This window comes from Antrostomus carolinensis, unplaced genomic scaffold (assembly GCF_000700745.2).
Source record: "Antrostomus carolinensis isolate BGI_N321 unplaced genomic scaffold, ASM70074v2 scaffold28905, whole genome shotgun sequence".
Lineage (NCBI taxonomy): Eukaryota > Metazoa > Chordata > Aves > Caprimulgiformes > Caprimulgidae > Antrostomus > Antrostomus carolinensis.
In genome coordinates, this window is record NW_010318888.1 from 1 (window position 1) to 12511 (window position 12511).

General features: G+C 40.1%; 1 protein-coding gene across 1 annotated transcript; it reads right to left on the reverse strand.

Moving 5' to 3' along the window:
- Positions 1–9951: 9951 nt before the first annotated feature.
- On the reverse strand, positions 9952–11160 carry INSYN2A (inhibitory synaptic factor 2A). The gene has a single exon (XM_010169090.1). The coding sequence runs from the start codon at positions 11158–11160 to the stop codon at positions 9952–9954; it is 1209 nt and encodes a 402-aa protein (XP_010167392.1).
- Between the last annotated feature and the right edge of the window lie 1351 nt (positions 11161–12511).

The following is a 12511-nucleotide window of genomic DNA, read 5'->3' on the forward strand; positions in this document are numbered from 1 at the left end:
TAATTTTTAAATATATATATATGTTTTATATATTTATATATATAATAAAGCAGGGAATATAAGAGAAATAAAAATTCTGTGGTATTTTTTCATAATTTCAAAGTGATTGAGATTCCAGTGCATGTCTGCATTAATATATGCTTGTCTGCATTGCATATATAAGCCTATATCAGCTTACAACAGTAACTACAGCAGACATGCTACATGCAAACCGAGGAGTTTATTGAAATTTCTAAATATTATGTAGTAGCATCAAGTTGAGAATATTTAGTAGGATTGCTGGGCACTGATTTTGCTGCTTGTGTGCTGCTTGCAAGAAGGATGGGGAACTGTACGGAGAAAAACCAGCAGGAAGGACCCTGGAGGTGCTGAACTCTTTCTACTGCAGCTTGAATAACTATTTGTAGGTCTCGGTGTTTTCTATTTTCTGACTTCCTTAAATAATGGTAGTTTTGAGATTTCACTGCAATACAGGAGAGTCTGTAGAGCAGCAGTTCAGCATTATGCTTGAGCGTTGTACACAAGATGCTCAGAAAGTCTCAGCCCTGGGAATTTTTTCTGAGCTGAGATGGATGACAATGAAGTAAACAAATCTCTTTGCATTTACCAAAGAAATGACCTAAGTCATGCCAGGTTGAACTATTCCTGAGTGTAAATTGCCTTGTTAATGTCTCTCTCACCTCTGCTCATCTCTACAATCCTGTCTCTCATGCTGATGAATTGTTGGACCACACTCAGCTTCTATCGTTGTCTTCTCAGGATATTGGAACTAAAAGGAAAAATTATCGTGTACCCAGTACAGTGCTGTCTGTCCCCTTCTGGTTTGTTCATGCAGCAAGTGACAAGGAGAAAAACATTTTCCATCATCATCTTAGTAATAAAATAGAGCTAATCACAGCTGGACACGTTTGGAGAGATTTCCAACCTCCCTTCTAACAACAGTTTTCCTTCTGGGTGTACCTGTGACACAGCTGATCCCTCTGCTGCTCCTCAGTGAGATGCAAAAACAAACCATCACAATAAACTGTCAAAAAAAGCTCAGAATTGTCCAAATTTCATTGAAGTATTCTATTAAACTGCTGCTTTTCTAAGTGTTTGCTTAGAACATGGGAAAAATGGTTCAATGAGAAGGAAAAGAAAGCTAGTGCTGCCTGCAGACAGCAAACATGAGCCCGCGCCCCTGTGCTGGACTGCTCTGCCTGTCTAAACTTGGTCATCTAAACTTGCCCAAGGAAGTTGTGGATGCCCCCTCCCTGGAAGTGTTGAAGGCCAGGTTGGATGAGGCTTTTTTCATCAACCTGGTCTAGTGGAAGGTGTCCCTGCTGATGGCAGGGGGGTTGGAACTGGATGAGCTTTAAGGTCCCTTCCAATCCAAACCATTCTATGATTCTATCTATTTACTCATCTATCTTCACAATACCTCTGCATTTGCAAAGCTCCAAGTGAAACCATCAAGAGCTGCGAAACAGCATAGACCACCTTAGTTTGGTTCAAGGTCTGAGCTGAGAACAGTTCCTGGATCTGTAATTAAAGACAGAAGCCAGCAGTGAGATGGAGGTGGCACAGGGAGGATGGACAGGCATGTGCCTAGGAGCTCCTTGCTTTAAAAGGTTTTTTTTTTCTCCAGTTATTGAAACTTAAGACTGAACTGCAGATTTATGTCTTAATTCTGGAACATGGGATAGCTGGGAGCAGCTTAAAAACAAAAACAACCCTCTTCAGACAGGTCTTTTTACCAAAATTGTCCAAAGTCCATTTTTTTTTCCCTGGTCAGGATAAGAGGTAAGTGTATCTGTGTGAGCACAGGGGCTCAGAAGTGGGTGTCAATTAGAAATCTGGGGATTAATCTCTGGGCAAACAAACAGCAGTGAGAAATTTGATGCTCTAAAGCTCATTCTGTCTCCATTTTTACATGAGTAGATAGGGAACCAGCTCATTGCTCTGTCCCTGAATTCTAATACTACTACTGACAGTCAAAATGCGGTTATTAAAGGATTACTCTAATTGTGTAAAGTGAAAACTGGTAATTCACTACCTAAATAATATCCTCTTTAAAAGACTGATTTAGCAGAAAAAACTCTCCTTGCAGACAGGTAATTTGGACAGCTTGGTGATGAGTTGGAAAAGCTTCCCTTGTGATCTGCAATAATTCATATGAAGATATTTAGCAAGAACATAGTCTGCTTATGCCTTTTTTTTAAAAAAAAAATGAAATAAATCATTCATTATAAGTCTTCACTAGTATTTCCAGATTTTAATTGTGAAAGTTTCCTTTTATTGGCCTTTGTGTCACTGCAGCTGATCTGGTGGAAAAGTCTTGAACCTTAATTTCACTTCAGAGCCTGAACTGCAGCTCAGCTCTGCTGAAATGGAGAGGTGCGGTGGTGAATGGTATTTCATCTTGTTTCTAAAGTCTATTAAGTAGCAACTAGATATGAATCAAATTATTTTTCTGAAGAGCTCAAATACCTTTTCTTTGAATTGTGCCTGTATAGTATATGCAGATAAATAGCTGGAATATATTAGCAAAATAAGTTCTATTTTCTGAGACTCAGAATGTTCCTAGTGTCATTTTTTTTTTTGAGAAAACAGAGTAAGCATTAAGATCAGCTTTGCTAAAAAGATAGTTTCTCTTTTGTTTGTTTGTTTGATGTTTATTCCACATAGTGGTAGTTGCTAACAGTTCAATTTTCAATTGAAGTTTCAATTTTGCTTGTTGAAAAGCTCCCCACCACTGTATTCCTAACAAAGGATGTTTAATAGCAGTAAGCTGGCTGTGACAGTCGAGTTATTTAACACAGTGCTCTTTATTTGAAACATTTTAGTGCCCAGGTATTCTGAATACCTGTGACACATGTTCCAGGAACGTCTGTGAACTGTGAAAGTTTACACTTTTTTATCCACTCTGATAATTTGATCTGAAACTTTGATTATGAGCAACAGAATAAATTTGTCCTACTCTAATAAAAAAATCCTATCCAAACCAGAAATCTCATCAAGTTTCGAAGGTCTATGAAATACTGATGCTATCTGCCCTTGTAGATCTAACTCCAGATTGTTTTATAGTGATTTAATTCAGAAAAAGTGTAATATGAGGTTAAACCTTGGGTGATACTGGATCTTTTATCCTGAGTAATACTGGATCTTTTATCCTGAGTAATACTGGATCTTTTATCCTGAGTAATACTGGATCTTTTAATGGTTGATCTTATATAATCAGCTTTCATGTGGGATTACTGAGAAGTTTGAAATAAGAGGGCTCGAGGGTGCTCATGTGGACTGACAATAGGGATTGATGTATTTTCCATTAGGGAACAGGGGGTTTTGGCATGTAATGAAATTGTTCCAGTGACGTGGTATGTCGTGCTGTGAGAGATGTTGGGGTGTAACTTATCACAGAATCCCAGACTGGTTTGGGTTGAAAGGGACCTCAAAGCTCATCCAGTTCCAACCCCCCTGCCAGCAGCAGGGACACCTTCCACTAGACCAGGTTGCTCAAAGCCTCATCCAACCTGGCCTTCAACACTTCCAGGGAGGAGCAGCCACAGCTTCTCTGGACAACCTGGGACACTGTCTCACCACCCTCACACCAAACAATTTCTTCCTCACATCTCATCTCCATCTCCCCTCTGCCACTTTCAAGCCATCACCCCTTGTTCTGTCACTCCCTGCCCTTGGCCAAAGTCCCTCCCCAGCCTTCCTGGAGCCCCTTCAGGTACTGGGAGGCCACTAGAAGGTCTCCCCGGAGCCTTCTCTTCTCCAGGCTGAACAGCCCCAACTCTCTCAGCCTGTCCTCACAGCAGAGCTGCTCCAGCCCTCGCATCATCCTTGTGCCTCCTCTGGACTCGTTCTAACAGGTCCATGTCTCTCTTGTGTTGGGGGCTCCAGAACTGGACACAGCATTCCCGTACGCAGTATCACTCTGCTTGATTTGTGCTTGAGGGGAATACAGAAGGGAGGAGGCTGGCCTGCTGTTTTACAGCTTGGAAAACCAAGTTAATTATGGTGAGGACAGGTAAATGGATTTTTATAGCATCTTAATACTTCTGCTTTCAGGGAAGGGTAGGGCAGCATCTGAGTGATGGCTGAGGGATGAACTGTACTTGGGAAGTGAGCACAGGGCAAAGGGAGAGGACCTGTTATGGGTCCATGTGCAAAGTATTCATCTTAAAACTCCTTTAGTGACCTAATGGAAAAGCAGAAGTGGAGAGGGAATGCACTGTGCTTCAATATGGCTCCAAGTTTATAGTGTGACACATACACCCTTTGGACAGTGAGGAAGCCTGACAGTGCAGCTATTAATAGTTATATTAACTGTGTGCTTACAAAAAGAGAGGGAGGAGATATATGAATGGCTGTAAGAAAAGGAAGAGAGGGATGTTCTGTTGCTGTTGGAACTAGAAAATAAAAAACTGCTACTACAGTAGAGAAATGTTTCACTCTAAGACTGATCTTTGTAGAAACAGCAGAGAAAATGGTATGTATGGATGAGAATTTAAAAAAACCACACAACTGTGCACTGGCCCAAGGATTGAAAGATCCACAAAGCACTGATTTATGGAAAAAATATTGATATTCCTTGACTAAGGAAGATATATCCGAAGAGATTCCTTGTCTTTGCCTTAGAAAGGTGAATTGTTACAATCTCCAAGATGTTCTGGTATATCCATGTTGAGGAACAATCTGTGATTGATGCAGAATCTGAAACATAACAACTGTAGGGAGGCTAAAGCCGTGAGAATTTAGGAGGTGGTCACATTTAGGAGGAGAATTTAGGAGATACAGTAAGAGAATGAATATGACTGTTCCAAAGGACAGGCAAAATGAACACAGAGCTGAAAATAAAGCCAGTCATCTTAGTCCTGTTCCACAGGACTGCTGATAGTCTCTTAAAACCTGGTGGCACTCGGTGTATGGTACAATCTGTGCATCACCGATGGAATTTGTTGTATTCTTTCTGGTTTTCATAGATTTATTTATAGCACAGCTGTCTTCTGCTGTTAAGCTTATCTATCTATTGCTTCCCTCCATGTCCAGGTTTTCTTTTAGCAACTATTTTCTTAAACTTTTCCTGTGCCAGGTCTGTAATTGAAAAAGCAAAACAAAACCAAAGGGAAGGGGGAAATCCCAAATGAAACCGTGTCATGTCATTTCTGCAGCAAGCCCATTACTTCCAGAGGCTGTGTTCCTGTAAGCTCCTTAAGCTTTCTTTTCTCTTTATGGGAAATAAGGAACTCCTCATTTTTTTGAGAGTATTGGCTTGTGTGTGTAGATGGATTGAGTTAGACAGCAGAGGTTGTTACTACCTTTATTTGCTCTGCCTCCTGAATAGCTGTACTGGACTTGAAGTAGCTTCTGAAAAGGAGAAAAGCAAACAATCTGGGCAATAATTGCTTTGGCTATCTGACTTTAATTTGCCATCGTTCCTGAGTCAGGAGAAGTTTGTGCTCAGCTCTTGTGACCTTGAGGATGATTGCCTGCAGCATTTTTAAGACAGAACTGTTTGCGTGAGGACTCTTTCTCTGCCCCTGGTGAAGCTCTCCTCTCCTCTTTGATTCAAACATCCATCCAGACACACGCAGTATTGGTTTATTTTCTGCTTAGAAATGATAATAAGAGACACAAATATCCCTTATTCATTGGAGAATGTGAGCTGATATTTAAATTCCATCCATGAGAACATGTTCTTTCAAAGCCTCTTCAAAGGAGCCTGGGACTGCCTGTTTCCATGAATGTTTGTTGAGAGCTCTTTAAATTCCTAAACCACTGTCAACTAATAAATGAATATAAATTATCTCTGAAACAGGTTCATTTAACTCTTGTCTAATGTGTAGCATTTGGCCTGTCAGAGTCAAAATACTGTGACTTATTTTTGTATGGCAAATTGAGTACTTTGTTTACTGAAATTGCTGAGTTGTTGTATAATGAGCAGAGCCTGGATTGCTCTTACTTTTTCACGGTAAGAATTTAAAGGGCAGGTCATGGGGTGTTCTCCTCCAGCTGCAAAATATTTTTGATTATCTGTTCATCTTCTGTTACATATTTCATAGGCAGTGCTGTAGTTAGCCAGAGGTTTTGGAATTAGTGACTTGCATTTTGCTTTCAAACTTGCTGTCCTTAGTGAAGCTCCATACAGGTAAAGAGCAGAATTTGGTGTGATTAATTGAACACGCTGTATCTGAACACAGACAATTATGTTTATAGATTGCTAATAGATTACTAGAAGATAAAGCAAACATAATTGGGAACATAAAACTTGTTGTGTGTTGTAAAGCTGCACCTTGTATCATGTAACATTCAGCATTTTTTCCAACTTTGAGCTGGAAGTCTGAATTGAAGCTGTAGCTCTGTTACTTTTATTCCTGCATGACTTAACACAAATGATGTTGAATGCTTTTTGCTGTGATGTTTTGGAGTTGGTTTGTTGGGTTTTTTTTGGTAGAAGCTTCCACATAGTAAGATATCATTACCATTTTGCCAAAGATTTAGTAAATAATGATGCAGATAAGAAATACACAGTTTTAATAATCTCTTTGGATCTTGGGGAGGATCACAGGCTTGGGGTAATGATTTCTACCCCTGTCCCCAAATCTACTATGTGTTATTTAGACAGATCTAATGCATTAAAATTAAGCAGTGCCTGATGGTAAGAGCTGTGTTTCCTGATGGCCTGAATTTGGCATTCTGTGACCAATAAACCTGATCCCAGGTTGGAGGAAGAGGGGAGGTCATGCTGCACCCTCGAAGTCTCTGACTTGGCAGAGGGACGTGAGCCCTCGGCTGCATCGGGTGTTAGAGCTGCTCTGTGTTTCTCTTCCTCCTCCAGTGGTTTTTCCTTTTCCTCTCCTTTTTTTCCAGCAGAGTTGAGTGCTGTCTGTTGTTGCTAATTGCAGATAATGTAGTACTGACATTTTGAAAAGTATACAGAGATGATATTCACCCAAAGGATGATACTCCTATCTTCAGAGATGCTGATACAATTTTGCTGGCATAGAGTCATTTAGTGATGAATTGCAGTAATAGCAGTTCAGGACCTACAGCATATTAGTGAAAATGAATCCACTGAGCTCTAGTCCCGTGGCACTACAACAGCACTTAAAGAACACTGATTTTCTTGAAGGGAGGAAAATCTGATTAAAAGATTTAGCTGTGGGTTTGTTTTGGTTTTGCCTTTTTTTCTTTTTTTTTTTTTTACCAGCAATGAGTTATTTGTATTTGTTTCTTGATATATGTTATTATAAGGAATTTAATGTATGTAAGAAAACCAGGGAAGAACCATAAACACAGAACATGGATTTCTGTTTTAGCAGATGGAAGACTCATATATGCTACAGTAAGCAGAGACATAACAGTAGTACTGCTTTAATTTTTTTGCTATAAACTGACCTAATGCCTGGTTATAAAAGGAAAGAAGATCAACATCCTAAAATTGAGAAGATATGCAATAATGTACACAGTGGTGGGTCTCTGTGGCAAAAATGTTGTAGAAATGAATGCAATAATTGGAAAGAATTATTCTAATAGAAGGATGGAGCAACCTATTATTGAAATAGTTGTCTAATTTGAGGGAAGTAGGGATAAAGACAGGCTTCATGTTAATAATGCCGTTGGTGCTTTTCACGGGAACAGAGTGTTCTTTTCAGCTCTGGAGTGTGATCAGTGGAGAACAGAAATGTCCCCAGCATAATGCTGGACTTCCTTGTGTCATCTCCTTTAAAATCACCCAAATGCTAGAAAATCAGATGGATCTGGAATACAAGAATTCCTAAAACAGGAGAAAATACACAAGTATGCAGCCCCCTCCTTTCCTCCTTCCCCACCCTTATGTCCTACGTGTCTATCTGGGAGGAGGCATATTTGGGATGTGCCTACAGCTGAAAGCAGCTCCAAGTAGAAATCCTTTTCTGCTCTCAGTAACTTTGAAGGCAGCACCTTTCTAAGTCCCTGTGTTTAAAACAGCCCTACTATCTGAAATCTCACTTTGATTTGTATATGCTTTGCTTCCAGTCTTTATAATTGACCTTGACCACCGGTGTAACTCCCACCAGTTACACTTAAAGAATCATTAAACCATTTTAATTGTCTCTTCCATATACTACAACACGCTTGAAAAGATTTCAGAATACGTGTGATGTATCTTTAGGTGGTGATTTCACCATTGCTGGGGAATCTATGGGGGAAAAATAAAGGAGTGCCAATAAATAGGCTCTTTTTGGTCAAATATGATGTAGTCTCTTAATACATGAGTCTGTATGTGTAAGAGGCAGTAGAGATGTTCTGAAGAACTAGGGTTTATGGATAGTTACACTGTTTTAGGGCTAATCTAGGCTACAGCTTTGTTAGGTTGACAAATTAAGGATTATTTGAAGATATGAGCAACCATCAGTAGTTTGTGCAAGAGCTCTTTTGTGCTGAGGGCAGGGATACACTCCTAATGTTGGCTACATTCAATGTGTCTGCTTATATGAGGGCAATAAAATAAGTATTTGCTGCATCTGCTGCTCTACTATCTTTGGGAAAAGAGAAAAAAAATTGATATATAAGTGTATGGAGGGAGCACTGGTATTTATAGCAGATGGCTTTGTTGGGTAGATGTGTGTCTTCACACACTGATCAGATGATGAGTTATGATGAAGAAATACTTTTCTCTATTTTGTAATATGACAAGCAGCATACCCCTTTTTTCCAATTCTCCTGCAGTTTCTCTAAGTTCAGAAAGTCAGAGGAAGACTTTTTCTGAATTATAATTAAAAAAAATATAAATCAGTGAGTCGGTGTTGCTTTCAGCTAGATCAAGAAGCTTCCCAGTGTGAAGATCCAGGATTGGACAAGGTATTCTAAAAATGCTATAACCAGCTGTAAAATAAACTGAAAATTTTAAGGCTGTGTTGACAGCACTGTCCAGCAGCTAAAATGATTTTTTTTTAATGAAAAACATTTGGAATTTGTAGGATTAACAAGGTATTTTTTTTTACATTCCTAGAGAAAGAGTTGAATTCCAAATTTTAAGATGTATCTTTTTGCCTCAAATTAAAATGTTCTGCTTCAAGTAGGAAGAGCTATTGGTTTCCAATTTTAAAATCCAGATTTCTTCTGACAAATTACAATTTAATTACAGAAGTATTTAAAACACAGCAACAGCGCACATAAATTTCGAGGTGCATTCAGTGAATACAGATTAGAGAACTGAGGCAAATAAGTCTGGAAAATGCTTGATAAGGTAACACAGGAGACGAGTTGAACTGTCTCAGTAAAGACTAAAGATTGTACTGTGTTATAGTAACTATTGTTTGTAATATCTTACAGGTTGACTTCAGTCACATAAATTAGGGATAAACAAAATTTTATTTCTTTATGCTTGATTTTGTTTCTTTGTGCTCGAGTTTGTCCTGTACAGGATAATGTCAATGGTGTAAAAAAGACTTTGATATTCAAAGTTTTCATTTAATTTCCTTCTGAAAGAAATATCATTAAAAATTCAGAAGGGGAAAGTAAAACAGACAAGATTCATATGCCATTAATGGAATTATATTAAGAGTTGTAATAATATCCCTTAATCTTAAAAAGGTAAGTCTCTTACAGAATTAAGGTTTTTCTGCTGCTTTTCATGCGGTGTCAAGTATTTTGGTTAATAGAAGTTGCTGATGTGAAAGCATCTTCACTAATCCTGTTTGGAGAGAGGCTTGTTCTGTGCTCATTAGAAAAGGTACAAGATATTATAGGTTCCTCGTTAAAAAAAACCTACTTAATTACATCCTAGGAGAAGCAGATACCAAATCTGCTGGCAGGTTTCCCTTGGACTCACCTCTAAAGCAGCAAAAGTTAGTTGGTGTGAGCAACGCCACGTGTAACGTCTTGGTGTGGGTGCAAATTGACATGAGCAAATTCAAGGGCAGGACTTGTTAGAAAAGGCATTTAAACCAGTTTATATTCATTTAAAAAGCTTTCTACTCACCCTTCTCTGTGAGCTTCTCCTTTCTCTAGCTCTTGTATAACACCCAACAACACCTTTATGGTTTCCTGACTAGAGCTGATCAAATTTTCCATCATCTGAAGCTGCGCTTTCAAGTCCACAACTTCCGTGTGAGGCACAATTTGTTGGCATTCCTCGCTCATCGCCACGGCCGTCTGGCAAGGCTGGTTCTCCTCCGTGGGTGAAATGTTCATCTGAAGGGTCTCTTCGTTACATTCGCTGGCTTGGCACTGCGCCCGCGACGAGCAGGCTCGAGCATCTCCCGCCTGGGGTTGAACACCGTTCAGGTGCACAGTCCTCTTTTTGTCCTCCTCAACTGTTGGGCACGGTGACCAATCGGTCCCGGCTGTGAGGTTTGGCAGGTCGGGCTGCGAGGTGTTTGAACCACCCGCTGGTAAATAAACAGTGGCCACTTCAGTCTTGAAGACCCTCCCGTGGAGGGGTTGGGTGATCTCCTCGCTCCCTGGCCTCCCCGTCGCCTGTTTGCCTCGGCCAGGTGGCCGGGCAGCGGTGTGCTCCTCCAAAGTGGGATCGGCCAAGTTTGGGAGAGAAGGAGGAGGAGGAGGAGGCGGCTCTTTGGGAGAGCTGTGCAAATCGCTGCTTTTCCAGGCCTCGGCCCCGTTGTCCCGAGATCCCACGTTGGCGCGTTCGTTGATGTGGGAAATGAACTCCGCCGTCTGCAGGCTGCCGGCCTTCTTGCTCCACGGAACGGCCTCCCCTGAGCTTCTACCGTCTCTATCCTTCACGTCTATTAGAAACCCGTTGTTTTGACTCTTAAAGGTGTCGACAGTCGAGGCGCTTTTAAGAATATTCCCTTTTTTCCGGTCCAGAGGAAAAGTCTGGTAACACTTTTTAAGATCGGGTGAAGTCTGAACTCCTGTGCTCTTGGTGACGTTGGGTATCGATCTCCGGGCAGGCACTGTCATGTATTTGCGATAAGCTGTTTTGTAGGAAATGGCCTTGGCTTCTTTCTTGTCGGGATCCTGCGTGGTGGACAGTTGTTTGTCCCTCTGCTCGTTCTGGGCCTCGCAGATATCTTTAAATCTCACCTGGAGAGCTTTGTTTCGTTTCTTAATCTGCCGGTTGGGATCCAACGCGTATTTCATCTCCAACGCGAGCGAAGCCGCTGGTTCAACTTCGCTTTCCGAGGCGGTGAGTAAGCATTTGTTGGGCTCCTTACTCACCATGATGCCTGCACGCAAAAACAGTTCAAAAAAGCTTTGTGTTACAACAGAAATGCTACTTTCCCCCCCTAAATTTGCAATATTTGAGCTAAATTCCTCTGCTTTGACTGAGATGGTTGCCACTCGCTGCCTTTTTGCTCAGTTCTCTTCAATCTTAGTCCTTCATGTTAGATTTTGGTGTTTTGCTAGAAAATTGTGCTTATTATCTCATTTTGTTAACACAAAGTAGGACTCAACCTGGTTTTTGTGGCACCAGGAGTTTTTTCCAGACCCCTTTTCAGAGGACAGGCACTGTGACTGTCATGCCCAGGGTGCTAGCTCAGCACTTGAGCTTCACTGCAAGGGAACATGGCCTCTTAGAAAGCGAGTCACCTAAATTGATTTGCTAATTAATAAAAAGTACAGGGGAAAATGAGAAAACAAGTGTCTTTGTACAAGTAAAGAAGAGTCTAAAGCATTGACCACCCTTAATGCTCCTTCAGTGCAAATGTTTAGTAGCAAGAAGTGTCAAACTGACGTTATTTTTTTACAGTATGATGCTTATGAAACATGTTTCTTCTGTGTAATGTGCTCTGCGCGTTTGCAAGAAATTAATCAGTCGTTAGAGGTGTCATTATTTTTATTTTTTAAAAAATTACCTCATAGTTCAACCTAAAAGCTGGATACAGATTAATTATTGTTAGTAACTGGTTGGTACTGTTGTACGCATAAAATTTATGAACTACTGAAGTTTGTGGAATAAGTCAGCAGTGTATCAATTAAGGTTTTGCTTCAAATGCAAAACAACCCATCCTTTACTAGAAGCAGTTAATGTGGCTTTATAATAGAGCTTCTCATCCCAAAGGATCCAAAAGCACTAAAAAAATAATAATAATTAAAAAAAAAACACAAAAAACCCCTTGTGATGATTCACAGAAATGACTTAATCTGCTACTGAAATATAAGCACCTCCTCGAGGATGAAAAGATGCTTAATGCAGCACATGGAATAAAAAACCCCAAACAACACAAAAAAACAACCAAAAAACCCCAAACCCCAACCCAAAAGCTCTATTGCTGTACGGATCATCTGGGATCTTTAGTAACTGGAGAGTTAAAACCTCATTTTTACACTTCATTTGAAGTTGTCGCTTTTACTCTCCTATTGCACAAATTTCTCTTTAATGTTGAGATTTAGTGAATTACCAAATTACCACTTAATCCAAGTATTCTGCATGTGTCTCCTAGTTAAATACCAACGTACCCTCAGAGGGACTCGGTGTACAATGTAAAATGAGTAAAGGGACTTTCAGGTATCGCATCTAAAGTACATTTTAAATTAAAATTCTCTTGTCTATTAAATAAAAAATGTGAAA